General features: G+C 29.3%; 1 protein-coding gene across 1 annotated transcript in view; it reads right to left on the minus strand.

Annotated features, from left to right (window-relative positions):
• Nucleotides 1-8474: 8474 nt before the first annotated feature.
• The window catches only part of LOC107451665 (uncharacterized), a 10361-nt gene continuing 3221 nt past the window's right edge, over nucleotides 8475-15614 (minus strand). The window contains exons 3-4 of the mRNA XM_043045155.1: nucleotides 12293-12574; nucleotides 8475-8489 (exon numbers count right to left, since the gene is read on the minus strand). Coding sequence (XP_042901089.1) covers nucleotides 8475-8489; nucleotides 12293-12574 — 297 coding nt within the window. The remainder of the gene's footprint in view (nucleotides 8490-12292; nucleotides 12575-15614) is intronic.

Here is a 15614-nt window from a genome sequence, read left to right on the forward strand (position 1 = left end):
TACAACATTTATCGTAACAGAATGATAGGAAAATGGAATAAAAAATAAAAATCGCCAAGGTGACAGCTGATAGCAGCCAAATTTTCAAAAAAGAAACAGCTGTTGATTTTGGCAACTCAAACAATGCTTCAGGTTACCGTTGTAGTTTATAGCTTTCAATATGTTTAGAGTTAGGGTGATTAAATCTTATTTCCATCCTTAGCTAAAATTCTGTGTTATTTCTAGTAAATAACCATTTAACGCACATGGGACATCGGTGGTGTTTCTTTTAATATCTATCTATTTATCTGTCTATCTACCTATCTATCTATCTATATATATATTTTTTTTTTTTGGGCGCTTTTTTTAAATTATATAATATTTTTTAATTATAAAAATCATTCCATAATAACTGAAAAAATTTGTTAGATTATCGGAATTATATTTATACTAAAATATAAAATCAAAAAAAAAAGTGGTTTGTAAAATTGTTTTATTCATGTTCAAAAATTATCAATAATTAATTTTGTAAATTAAAGAAATTACAACAATGAATATTTGTTCTTCTTAAATCCAAAAAACTACTAATTAAAACAAATATGAAGAATTATTGTTCGGAAGTGAGCCGTGATTGGAAGATAGTATCTTTAACGCAAAAAAAGGCACTGATGTTTAATGCTGTATTTCATAACCGTAAATCATTAAGTTACTAAATATAATATTTTGAACTAATTAATACAAAATAAAGATAAAATAAGAAAAATAATGTTGTAAAATTTCTGCGCGTAAAGGTTAAGACGTATATTTCATTTAAAAATCTTTAAAATTTAAAAATGTAAAAGTATTGGTTAAAGTAATTGATATCTTCTTTTGAAATGCATTGTTTTTAATAGTTGGAATCATTTAGAGCTTTAATTTTTTTTCTTCAAAAACATCTAGGAGTCTCTATATCTAATTAGAAACTATCTTGATAAAGATTTATTTGTACTAATATTTTTATTGTTTGATCAATTGTTTTTGAAATAATAATTCTCCAACATATGACATTTTTTTAATCGTTTTATATTCAATGCTTCTTTTCATTTAACACATTTTTTTGGTATTTTGCAAGATATTAAATAGCAAAAAAAATCATTTTAAGGAAAATTAAAAAAAATTCAGTCATTTATTTCATTAAAACTAAATAAATGTTTTTTATTACGGATAATTTTTTGGATGAAAAAACAAAGATTAAAAACTCTTAAATAAAACATGTTTAACTTTTTTTTATAATTAGCCAACTAGGCAATATTATATTGAGCCAAATGTTCAAATTTAATAATTCATACTTAAAGAGATAAAATGTTTACTCATTACCTTATAACGATTTCAATCACTTCAAAATTCCTCAATTATCTTACTTAAATTGTTTTATAAAAAAAATAAAATTATAATACATTTTTTGTTCTTTGATTTTTAGATACAGGTGCAGCAGTTAAGAGATATACTAATTTACAATATTGAGCTACTGTTTTATGTCCTCAAATATATTTTTGAAAACGCTCCAAGGTTCCAAAAGATTAGAGTAGATATATCTTGGAAAATTTTACAATAATTTTTCGACTTTGTTCATTATTTTGATCATACATGATTTCAACCATATTCTTCAAAGTAATAAAATTTCATGTCCTCAAAAAACGTAAAATGGTCATAAAGGTTTGAATAATTGTAAACTTTTGCTCAAAAGATTGATGAAGAGGACCCCAACCATTTCGTGTCTAAGAGCGCATCTTACAATACGTCTAAATAGTGTCCTCAATGTACCATCAAGGACACTGTTTAAATTTTGAAGGCCAAATTACAATTTACATTTATACTTTTACTTCGTATTCAATTAGAAATAAAATTTTTGCACAATATTTTATTGGGAAACCTAACTTTACATTAATTTTTCTTGAAATTTTTACTTTCACGTAGCAGAATATGATCGTGCAACAGCAGCCATACGTGAAGTAATTAAAGGGTCATGACGTCCAAGATTTTTTTTTTTTTTTAATAATACCAAAAATTTATTTTGACCCTATGACTTCATTAAGAAATGTTTCTTAAAAAATCAACTTTAAACCGCGGTAGCTCAGGTGAAGGAAAGAGAGCTTACTAATAAAACGATCCAAGTACGAATCCCTGCGGTGGCTGGGTTATATGAATTCTTCTAACGAATTTACCATAGTGATGACGTAAAATATCCTCAGTAGTAGACAGATCATGGGTAAGAACCCCCTTGCCGTCGAGTTAACCGTGGAAGGTTTTCTCGACTTCATTTTTTTCTTCATGTAACGCAAATGCAGGTTAGTTCTATCAAAAAATCCTGTATGAAAGCTTTTTTTGTCCTCGTGCTTGATCCAGGAGTTCCCTTGTCTTCTGGGTCGGGTTCAAGATTACAAATCTACGGAATCGAACATTGATAAGCACAAACTCAGAATTGGGTCGGAAGTTCAACATTTATTTTAAAATTAAAATAAAATTTTAAAAAAAGTTTACTTTTTACTGAAAAAAAATGTTTTTCACTTTTTTGCATGACAATGTTGAAAAACGATTTCAGATTTGAATTATTGAAAAGAAAACTCTCTTCGATTTCAATTTTATTTGCTAAAAGCAATTTGAAAAAAATATTTACTATTGAATAAAAACACCATTTGTTTGATTTAATTTTCTAAACTTATGATTAAGTATAATGAGAGAAAAATTTTGGATTAAAAATTTTTTAGGCATACCATGCGCGCATTTTCAAATAGAGTTAGCATTTGCATAAGACAAAGGATTTTTTAGAATAATCTTGTTTTATCATCATTTGAATCAATACTTTTTTTTTCATATCGTACCCAAAGTCCAACAAGAAGAAAAAATTTCCGGGAAAATTACAATATTGTATGGTAATATCATTTCTGAAAAATAAAAAATAAATAATGAAAAAAAGCATACTTCTGGTTAATAAAACCAAAATATACGGTATTTATATACGGCTCTCTATAACTCAAACCAAAACTTAGATTTTCTAAAAGTTTTTTAACACCCACTTTTAAAACATGCAAAAAAGAAGAAAAAAAGGATTTTTATAAGACCTCAGGAGGATGTTTTTCTAAATTAGCAATAAATAAATAAAATTCTGAAACCGAAAAGGTCGTAATTTCTAAACGTGATACATTTTATAACAATCTCACGAAATTAAGTAACATTTCGAAAATTCCTTATATGTCGTTTAAATACAAAAAACCAATTTCTTGGAAAATAGGAGATTTTTTAAAGTTGTAACTGGGCGTTTTACACATGAAACCCCGCCGGGAAACTAATTAAGAAGTAAAATGATATCATAACTTCTAAACTTTCCAAAGAAACGCCCGACAAAAAAAGTTCTTTTTGTCAGAAAATTTTCTGTCTAATTCTTGGCGATAAAAAGCCAAACTTGGAACAGGATGGGATCTCCCTTGACTCAATTTGCAGCCAAGGTAACGGGCGGTTACCTGAGCCACGCGTTGCTATCAGCTGGCATCCTCAAGAGTTGGGAGAAAAGTCGATGGCTTGATATTAGTCTTTATTTGTCTTTTCTACTTAATTATTTCGCCAGCTAGAAGCAAGTAGTAAAGTTGGCGTGACTTCATTAGAATTCTGAATATTAAGATTTAATTAGGGATCACGTTTGTTAATGAAGAGGGAGTAAAAGAGGAGATCAAAATTTCGGATTATTATTTATTTTCAGTTTATAATCTTTCTTTTTAGTTGGGAATTGGAATTAAATTAAGTCAACTTTGTTCTTACCAACTAATAACAACTATCGAATATATAAAATACAAAGAAAACGAGGAAAAGAATTAAAAAGTTTTTGAAAAGCCGGAATACAAAGAAAGAAACAGATATAATGTCGTCGTCAGCTCACACGCTTATATCCGCAAAAAAGAGTGCTTTCTAATATTGCATTAATATAGCCAAAGCAAAATATATTAATACAAAACTATGAGGGGGCACCAAAAAATTGAAGTAAAAATAAAACATATTAACTGAAAAATACGAAATAAAACAAATCAAACAAAAAATTGAAAATAAAAATTCAAGTGAATAATTTACCTCGTAAAACATAACTTGGGAAAGTCAATAATGAAAAAAACTTTTTCACCATTTTTTAAATTATTTGCTTCAATAATTATGTTCATAATATCTATAACAAATACGTTGAAAGTTAGCTTTCAGACTTGTACAATTCGTGAACAATTGCTGTAGAATATTGTGTTACTCTAGGCTTAACTATTTGGCATTTTTCTGAATTAAAGTTCAAATATTCAAATTGGAAAACAATTCCAAAATTCTGTCATTATTTGAAATTGTTTGTATTTATATTTAGTTTATATTTTGTATGAGAAGTCAGTCGAAAGCTAGCTTTCGAATTTTTCAAATTTCAAAAACTTCGTCTGTCGAATAATTTGCTACTAAAAAATACAGCAAACTTCAAATTGAAAAAAAAAAGTTTAAAAATGTAAGCTACAATTTTTCCTCATTTATGAAATCGTTCGCCTCAACAATTAAGTACTTGTTACTCAAGGTGAAATATAGTGATTATGTCTAACCATGTGATTAAAATCAGTTTTAATTGGATACCTGTAAGCAACATCACGCATGTGTGTCGAACCTGATTGGCTTCTGAAGCGAAAAATGATGCAATTTATTTACGATGACGTCACTTGAAGTTATCCTATAGTGTTGATATTTTCTATGAAAAATGCGTCTCAAATTATTTCTCAGATTTTGCTCTAATTATTAATATACATTAATGTATTACTCAAAGCTTGACTCCCTATATCTCATTCTATTCAAAAACAAAAATTTGAAAAAGTTAAATAAAAAATAATTTCAAATTTCACCAACTATATATTCGTTTAATAATTAAAAAATTGGGAACCAATTATATTTATAGTCGCCCTATTTTCTTTTAGAATTTTGAATAATTAGTTATAAAAGTTATCTTTTAGACTTTACACAACTTACAAACTATTTCAACGGAATAGTTTGATATTAAAAATTTTACTCTGTTGGCTTTATTTATTAAAAAAGATTTAAAATAAAAATTAAAAAAACGATTCCAAAACTCCGCCATTTAATTCATTAATTATTTCCATTTAAGATATCGTCTGCTTCTGCAAATGGGATAGAAATAAACTTATGGATTTTTCTTTTTTTTCATGTTAACTTCTACAAAAGCATAAGGAGCGCACATTATGGATTTTTCAATCTCTATTTTACTTTTTTATTATTTTTATTTTTAGGTGTGACAATTATATAATAATCTTTTTTCTTCTGTTCTCCATTTTAGAAACGTAATTTTTAAAACTTTATTTTATTTTATTCGTTCCATTTTAATTTTATGTCTGGCCGGGTTATGTTTTCATTTTAGTTTTGTTTCTATTTGTTTATTCGCATCGGAAAGTGGCCTAAGTTTCGATCGGTAATTAGATGGCAATAAATTTTGCTTGTAAAATTTAGAAAACAATAGTAACGTAATAGTAAATCAATACTTTCTTATTGACTTATAACGTTATGACTTACTAAATCATAATCACATCATAACGTCATAAGTCCATTATAAACACTCGATTTGATTGAAATTCTGCTCGGAGCGGCCAAGAAAAAATTAAAAGTTAGATAGTTACCGGGTTGTCTTTGGTTGTTAGTACATGCTCCAGCTAATCAAAATAATGACAAAATTTTGATTAATTATTTGATTTTTGTTTCATGCCCTGATATAAATTTTGCTTTTTAGAGAGGTTTCTTAGCTTACGATATATTCGACTTTATAACTTCTACAATAATATCACAATAAAATTTTATTTGTAGCAATTGGGAAATAGTATTTATAGCCTTACATTAACTACTTTAGCTAGTCTGTAAATGGTCGGAATTTCTATTGGTGATACATTTAGCATAGGAAATAAGTTCTTCTCGTAGCGGTCAGTTAAAGATTACCAGTCATATAGTTCTAATAGAGATTTGAGTACCCTAGCTAGTAAGAAAGTGGTTGAAATTTCAATCCAAAAATACCACCATCAAACCGCATTATGAACCGCGATGGGAGATAGAGCGTTCGCCTTCCAATGAGGTGAACCGGGGCTCGATCCCGGCGACGGCTGGTCGATACGAATTCCGCATCTGGCTTGAACCAACCGCAATACTGACGTGAAATATCCTCAGTGGTAGACGGATCATGCGTTAGAGTCCCCTTGCCATCAGACTAACCCTGGGAGGTTCTCGTGGTCTTCCTATCCATGCAACGCAAATGCGGGTTAGTTCCATCAAAAAGTCCTCCACGAAGGCAAATTTCTCCCAATGCTTGATCCAGGAGTTCCCTTGTCTTCTGGATTGGGTTCAAAATTACAAGGCTACATTAGTAGTCGTAAGCCCAAAAATTGGATCGGTTGTTCAACGACGGTTATAAAAATGAAAATTAAATAAAATAAATGATTATGTAAAAAGGTTTGCATTCCTACTTTTATTCATTTAATTACATTTAACAAAAGTGTTGAAAAAATATCTTAAATTACATCAGAGATGAGTAAAAATTTTATGAAATGTTATATTTATTTTAAAAAAGTAGAATACAAATTTCATTCTATTTTTATTCCAAAGAATCACAGCAAAGAATCACAGTATTTATACTTTTATCCTATTTTTACCGAAACCTTTCATTAGATGCATCATATAGTGCATTATATTTAGAAACGAAGAAAAAAATTCTGATAATGATTTTATCATTCCTTCGAATCTTATCTTTCATGGTGAGATCGAAATACATGTAGAAGTATGAAAGGTGTCAATTTATTACTCATCAAATATTTATTGTTATCACCTTCTGATAATTGAGTCACTAAGTGCATATTTCACAAAACAGATCACAAGTTCTTAAATTAAATAGCACACTATTTTCACAATAGTTGATTTAAAACAGCATTTTAAAATTTACTTAATACAGTCTATAAATTCATGAAAAATGAAATACATATTTTTTCCTCTCGATGAAGCACGGATTCTAGTAGTGGAGGAAATTTGCTTTCATGGAGGACTTTTTGATGGAACTCAAACGCATTTGCGTTACATGGAGAAGAAAACCCCCCACGGTTAGCCCGACGGCAAAGGAACTCTAAGAGGGGTTCCGTCTACCACTGAGGATATTTTACGTCAGCTTTTTGGTCGGTGCGAGCTGGGTGCGGAATTCGATTCGATCGGAAATCACTTGGATTCGAAACCGAGTCATCTCATTGAGAGGTGAGCGCTCTATCCCCTGACCCCCCACGACTCGAATGACCACATTTGCCGGTGTCATAGGAAATTGATGATATTTAACAAATACATTTTTTTTGAACAATCATTTCAAGTATGCACTGAAAGTTGAGATTTGCTATTGTCAATGAGAAATAATGATATCCTATAAGAATATTATAATTAACATTCACTCAAAGTATGTATTGAATGACAACATTGGCCGTTGTCAATGAGAAATAATGATATCTAATAAAAAATATTGTAGTTAACATTCACTCAAAGTTTATATTGAATGACGACATTTGCTGTTGTAAGTGAGAAATAATGATATCTAATAAAAATATTATATTTAACATTCACTTATAGAAAACACTGAATGACGGCATTTGCCGATGTCAGTGAGACATAATAATATTTAAAAAAATATTTCTGAAATTCACGCAACAGAGACCATGTAAATGTCAACATTCAGAAAATACCAGCATTCATTCAATTCTATCGTTCGCAATATATTCATGTAATGAGTCAGTTAGACGTTACCTCGATTTATTTCGTATGAAAGAAAGTATAAAACAAAAAATAAATAGTATTTATTCAATTTTTCGTTTTTGTAACAATTTTTATAAGATATAAAAATATATTACAGAAAAGTGATAAAACAATTATTAAGCTAATAAGTAGATAAGGTTAGCATGACAGTTCTATCATTAAGCAACCATTTAGTAAAGATATACAAATGTTTCCTTCGTGTAGGGCTAACCGTGAGAGAAGTTTTGTAGTTCCATTCAGCTGTGATACAGTGTTTGTAAAACAATCATCCCCAAAAAAACTTTAATTATATTACTTATCAAAGTCACCTTGTTTTTTTTTTAAAATGATACTATTATTGTTTAAAAGAATTCTTAGGGGGTGTAAATTTATTATAATATGATTTAACTACTTTGATTAAATAAAATAAATTTTAATAAATAAGGAAACCTTAAGAATTTCTCTAATAATAAATGCTTTTTTAATTTCATTCTTACGTATCTTGTGGAAACATGTTTGAAATAAAATTGATTAAGTTTAAGAACCATAATAAATGCATAACTTAAAAAGTGAATTGAGTTATTAGTTATTGAGTTTTAACATAAGCATAAAAAACAATATACCAATAAAAAAACTTAAAATATGTTCTACCACATCATGAAGGGTAAATATTAAAATTCACTTTAATTCTGTTCCAGCTGCAATAAACAAGAAATTAATATGTTAATTTATTCATGAATATATTAGTTTGCTTTAAAAGAAACCAGCTGGCATAAGCTTTTTTTTTTTGTTTTTTGTTTTTTTTTTTTTTTTTNTTTTTTTTTTTTTTTTTTTTTTTTTTTTTTTTTTTTGCTTAAAAAACGTTTACAGCAAAGTTTAAAAAGACCGTCAATTTATTCTGAAACATACTTATTCATCTTACTAACAACTAATTTCCTCTTATAATTGGTTAGCATTAATAAAAAGTAAAATTTTTGTGAAGTAACATCGGTGAACGGTTTAGTTTAGACGCAGATAGATTCTATTAAGCAATCATTAATCATTTTCTGAGAAATCAAATTTTAAAAAAGACATATTGTTAAAATTAAATTTATCAAGATCTATTCGACTGATTTCTTTCTCATTTTGTATTTAGTCAAGCAAAATTATATCCCTTAAAATCTTTCGAAAATTTTTTATCCTGTAATTTGACTGACTTATATGGCGAAATTAATTCTTTTTTTAAAAATTAATCTGAGCAGACTACTTTAAAGAATCCGTGTTGAGGTTTTTTTCTTCCGACTTATAGGAAGCGTTGCCTTAAATCATTGAGTAATAAGCCCTAAATATTTCTTAAGTATCTGATAATTGTAATGATAATGATAACTTGTAAAGTATCTACATTGTCAAACCAAGAACACTGATCAAAATATAAATCACTTCACACGGGGTGAATAAAAATAAAATAAACACTCAATAACTCTGTACTGAGCTACGAAAAAGATCAAAAATGAAAAGCATTTACCAACACAATTAAGAGATTGTTAGAATAACCATTTAAGTGAAATTTTTAGGGGAACTAATGAATCAAAGAAAATAACAAAAAGTGGTTGCATCAATATGGCTTTGTATAATGTAACAAAACTGTTTTTGCCTTTAATCTTAACATAACGAAAATACATCAGTTTTTAGTATGCATGATTGATTTTTATTTCAAATTTAAAGCACGAAATTNTTTTTTTTTTTTTTTTTTTTTTTTTTTTTTTTTTTTTTTTTTTTTTTTTTTTTTTTTTGCTTAAAAAACGTTTACAGCAAAGTTTAAAAAGACCCTCAATTTATTCTGAAATATACTTATTCATCTTACTAACAACTAATTTCCTCATATAATTGGTTAGCATAAATAAAGAGTAAAATGTTTGTGAAGTAACATCGGTGAACGGTTTAGTTTAGACGCAGATAGGTTCTATTAAGCAATCATTCATCATTTTCTGAGAAATCAAATTTAAAAAAAGACGTATTGTTAAGATTAAATTTATCAAGATCTATTCGACTGATTTCTTTCTCATTTTGTATTTAGTCATGCAAAATTATATCCCTTAAAGTCTTGAAAAAATTTTATATCTTGTAATTTGACTGACTTATATGAAAAAATTAATTCTTTTTTTAAAAATTAATCTGAGCAGACTATTTTAAAGAATCCGTGTTGAGGTTTTTTTCTTACAACTTATAGGAAGCGTTGCCTCAAATCATTGAGTAATAAGCCCTAAATATTTCTTAAGTATCTGATAATTGTAATGATAATGATAACTTGTAAAGTATCTACATTGTCAAACCAAGAACACTGATCAAAATATAAATCACTTCACACGGGGTGAATAAAAATAAAATAAAGACTCAATAACTCTGTACTGAGCTACGAAAAAGCTCAAAACTGAAAAACATTTACCAACAGAATTAAGAGATTGTTAGAATAACCAGGTAAGTGAAATTTTTAGGGGAACTAATGAATCAGAGAAAATAACTAAAAGTGGTTGCATCAATATGGCTTTGTATAATGTAACAAAACTGTTTTTGCCTTTAATCTTAACATAACGAAAATACATCAGTTTTTAGTATGCATGATTGATTTTTATTTCAAATTTAAAGCACGAAATTATTAGTCCTACCTTCTAATAAATTGGCGATGAAATAGTTCGGATAAAACTTTTTTTTTGTTTTGAAAATGTCACTTACCTTGTTCTTCCACCAAATTTTTCAATTAATATAGCCAAAATAATTTCAATTTTTTCTTATTTAATATTATTTCTTGCCGTTTTCGGTGGGTTTACGTTATTGAAGTAAGCATATTTAATATCCTTAATTGCATTTTTTATCATATGCTTCTTCTTATATGACAAAAGGGAATAATTTTGAATTCTTTATAGAAAATATAAATCAACAATTGAAAAAAAAATATTTGGAAAATGTTTTTTAATGATTTAGTTGCTTTTAATTTTGCTCTTAAAATACTATTTAATCTCTTATTTTAAGAAAACCAACAAAAAAGCCTGGTTTAAATTCAAAAAAACAAACAAACTAGATTTGTTTTTCTTGTTTTTTAAATAAAAAAAACTTTAATCTTGGACCATACTATACGGACCTTGACAGCAACATTAGAGCACGGCGAATCTTAAATGACTAATTTAAAACAAGTTTGAAAATAGAATTTATTGCACAATTCAAGCTAACATGCATTAATTAAATAATTGAAATATTTGTGCAGAAGCAACAAACGTTAACGATAAAAATACATTTATTCAATTTTGTTTTAAGGTGATTACAGTACAATGGTCAGATATTCTACATTCAAACCATCTTTAAACAGCAAAATATATCTTAAGATATCACATTACGTTTTAAGTTGTTTTTACACTTCTTTCTTTTTTGTTGTAAAAATAGAGAAGCGTTTTACAGCAGATATTACGCTAAACTATTAAGAAATTAAGACGATGATCTCTCTGCTTACATCAAAGCTATATTAGTCCCTGGCTTACATCTTTGGCTTTACTAAGCATCATAAGCAATCCTTGAGTATACGCAGTCATTCTAGCAGTTGAAAGGTCTGTAATATCGTCAGACAAATTCATCTGCGGCTGTACTTGTGATTGAAGGTTTACGAGGCATTTTGATTCATCTGTTGGAAACAGGTTAGTTGTTCTTTAAGGACTCTTTTGCTCTTTGATTAATAACCATATGTTGTTCCTTTTTTGTCATTTTGACATTTTTTTCTATTTAGCAAGAAGAACTTTCCATTGGAGATTATTTTGGGGAAATCTCTTTCCTATTCTATTTAAGGTACACGAGGCGTTTTACTTCATCTGATGGAAAATGTTCAGTTATTCACTGAGGACTCTTTAGTGCTTTTATTACGTATTGTAATTTTTGGTTCTTTTTGACATTTGTTTTTTATTTAGTAGCAAGAACCTTCCTTCGGGAATTATTTTAGTGACTTCTTTATCTGATTTCTTAGATGAGATCTGTTTAACATCGAGTTGATTTAAGTCACAGTGTATGGAAGTCAAGACAATTGCTCGCATTCAGTTGTATGGTCTGTTTTCGTTTTTAAATCCAAACTATTTAAAATTAAATCGAATTATTTTATTTTTGCAAGCAATTAGCTTTGTTCGTAACCAGTTCATAAATTTATCTACTCGACTCGTGTTGCTATTAGTTGTAATGTTCTCAGATAAAGGATCCTCAATTTTTATTGCTTTCAAACTGTTTGAAGTTTGTGCACTCTTAGATATAGCTGCCTTTTTCAAGACAGGCGTTATCTTTTTCTCAACTTTCGAGTCAATTTCCTCATACACTTCTAATTCCCGAACCTCGTGTTCCAATGCCGCATTTTTGCGCTTTAACATCTGAAATTTCTCATTTAAGTCTACACATACCTTGGTGCGCCTGCAATTCTTACATTTATTTCGTTGTTGTTTTTCAGATGCTTCTTCCAAAAAAAGATGTTGGCTTTTTTTGGAAGCAGTACCTTCAAACTTTCATCAGCAAGGCGTTTTATACCTCGATTCCTATTCACATAACTCTCATGACTTTCTTCACAGTCATGACTACAAAAAATGCCCCATTTTTGACGAGGCTCTGCTCCGATCTGACTACCATCCTCAAGGAAGCAGTGGTCAGCTGCTTTTGCAGCATTCCATCTCTGTCTTCGATCAGGCATCAAAAAGATATGAATGAAATTCAAAGCAAATTTAATTTGCTTGTCTGAGATGCCCCACACAGAGCGCACGCAACGCTTGAAATTATTTTCCTGCAAAGAAAAAAAAATACCATTAATATTTTTAAATATGAATGATGTCTCAAAAACTTAAAATTAAATTTCTTTAACTTTATTACACAACTCCTGATGTTTCTCAAAGCATAACACGAGGTTTACAGATGTAAGTAGGCAGAGTAAAATTTTAAATTAAAATAAGCAGGTCAGAATTAAAAATTTAAGTTGTAAACAAAATTATGTGAAATATTTAGGTTTTCAGTGCATTTAACAAATAAGGTCAAAGCAGAAGGTCAAGAAATACCAGAGTGCCTAAGTTCCTTTTCTAAGCTTTCTCTTTGATGTGAATATAAAATACACTTATTTTGTTCTACAGTTACAACATCCTTGACCTCAAGAATAAAATTTACAATTCACAAAATTAAACCTAAGCAAGTAGGTGTAAAATTATATTTGAACTATTTAAATTTCCTTTGAACATCTCAAGTAGTATTTCAGGCTTTCTCATTAGACAATGCTAAGCGTTAAGAGAAAATTTAAAAATTGTCCGAATTTTTGTAAGATTATTTGTAGCTTTTTAACTTTATGTGCACTCGTCACCATATAATTTTTATGGCAATGAGTTGAGTTAAAAAGCTACAAACAATTAAGAAATTGCAGTGAAAAACGGTTCACCTAGAAAGAGTCGTCAGAATGCAACGAAATTTTACATACGTAACTACAATATTGATATGAGTGATTAAAAAAAATCAAAAAGGAGCAATTTCTTAATAGAAAAATATACAAAAGAATGGAGGGTTTATTACCCTTTTTTCCAGCCACCTCTAGAGTGAATGTAAGATGCGANTACGCTTGAAATTATTTTCTTACAAAGAAAAAAAATACCATTAATAGTTTCAATTATGAATGCTGATTCAAAAACTTCAAATTAAATTTCCTTAACTTAACTTTATTACACAACTCCTGATGCTCCTCAAAGCATAACACGAGTAGGCAGAGTACAATTTTAAATTAAAAGAAACAGGTCAGAATTAAAAATTTAAGTTGTAAACAAAATTATGTGAAATATTTAGGTTTTCAGTGCATTTAACGAACAAGGTCAAAGCAGAAGATCAAGAAATACCAGAGTACCTAAGTTCCTTTTCTAAGCTTTCTCTTTGACGTGAATATAAAATACTATTTTGTTCTACAGTTACAACATCCTTGACCTCAAGAATAAAATTTACAATTCACAAAATTAAACCTAATCAAGTAGGTGTAAAATTATATTTGAACTATTTAAATTTCCTTTGAACATCTCAACTAGTATTTCAGGCTTTCTCATTAGACAATGCTAAGTGTTAAAAGAAAATTTAGAAATTGTCTGAATTTTTGTAAAATTATTTGTAACTTTTCAACTTTATGTGCACTCGTCACCATATAATTTTTTATGGCAATGATTTGAGTTAAAAAGCTACAAATAATTAAGAAATTGCAGTGAAAAACGGTTCACCTAGAAAGAGTCGTCAGAATGCAGCGAAATTTTACATACGTAACTACAATATTGATATGAGTGATTAAAAAAAATCAAAAAGGAGCAATTTCTTAATAGAAAAATATACAAAAGAATGGAGGGTTTATCACCCTTTTTTCCAGCCACCTCTAGAGTGAATGTAAGATGCGATGCGGTGGGGCATTGAGAGATGTAAGTTCTTTATAATATCCTACTGCATCTCGTTCCACAGTTGCTGTCAAGACACCGCTCAACTGACTAAACTTGGAGGATGTCCAACTTGCCAAATGATCCCAGGTATGCTCGTTCGGCTACAAATCTGGGGATCAAGCAAGCCAGGAAAGGAAAGAAATATAGAGGAGACATTCCTGTGACAACCTTTCTGTGTGTGACTGAGAATTGTTTTTATTTTATAACCACCGTGGATGATTTCTTGATGGAACTAACCCACATTTGCGTAGGTATATAGGAAAACCACTAAAACATCCATGAGATCCATGGTATCTCTAAACCATGACCCGTCTATCAGTGAGGATATTTTACGTCATCACCGTGGTCATTGCAAGCCGGATGCGGAAGTCGTAGCGACAAACCATCGCCGTGATTCACACCCGATTCATCTCATTGGGAGGCGAGTTCTCTATCCCCTGAGCTACCATGACTCAGCAGCGTCTTATTAAAAGAAACTCTTAGGAACTTAGCTATAATGGGCAGCACATAAGACTGAAGGGTATCACGAACTTACCACTGGGCTGTCACTGCACCGTAGATCAATATTAGGATGGACATTGTGTCGTATGCATTAGCACCCCATTAAAATATCGTATACGAAAATATTTAAGGTTATTATTTCGAACAATATTAGGATTGCGTGGAAACTAAGATATTAAATCAGAAATCATTTCTTCTTTATTTATACGCACAGAGCATTCGTTTGAAAGAATTATCATAATTTATTTCTCTAAATCAATGTTTCTTAACCTTTTTTCACAATGGACCCTTTTTAAAATTTTTTAAGGAGTCACGGACCCCCTCCCCCTCCCTGGGAAAAAATAATTGTGAAAACAACATCAATTATTAGAAAACATTTAATTTTATTATTTTAAGAGCACAAAATTTTTAAAATTAAAATTTTTAATGTGAAGGTTGTTGCTACTGTTCCTTAATTAATAAATTGAACTGAGGGATAGTTTTCGACAAAGCAACGCGCATATCATGTTCAACATTCAATCACAAGTTTTTATTGTCACAAGTGTGGAAAATCCGGCTTCGTTAAGATACACTGTAGCTAACGGAATTATAGTTGCCATAGCTCGCTTTACAAGCAATTAGTAGGCTTCTCTCACAAAAGACCAGAACTCTCCGAGTGTTTTTGAATCGAAATCCATTTTTAGCTAGAACTTTGTTCTAAGATCAATAAGCTCATCTTTAGCAAGGTTTATATCATCGATACAGTCAATATCACAAAGAAAAGGATTACGAATCCCCAACTCATCTTTTATATTTATCTCATCCAAAATAAAATATTTTTTACAGGAAACTTGAGGTACCTCCAGGTGTTCAGATTCCATTTTTTAAGTTATT

This window comes from Parasteatoda tepidariorum, chromosome 10, assembly GCF_043381705.1.
Source record: "Parasteatoda tepidariorum isolate YZ-2023 chromosome 10, CAS_Ptep_4.0, whole genome shotgun sequence".
In the NCBI taxonomy this organism is placed as follows: Eukaryota; Metazoa; Arthropoda; class Arachnida; order Araneae; family Theridiidae; genus Parasteatoda; species Parasteatoda tepidariorum.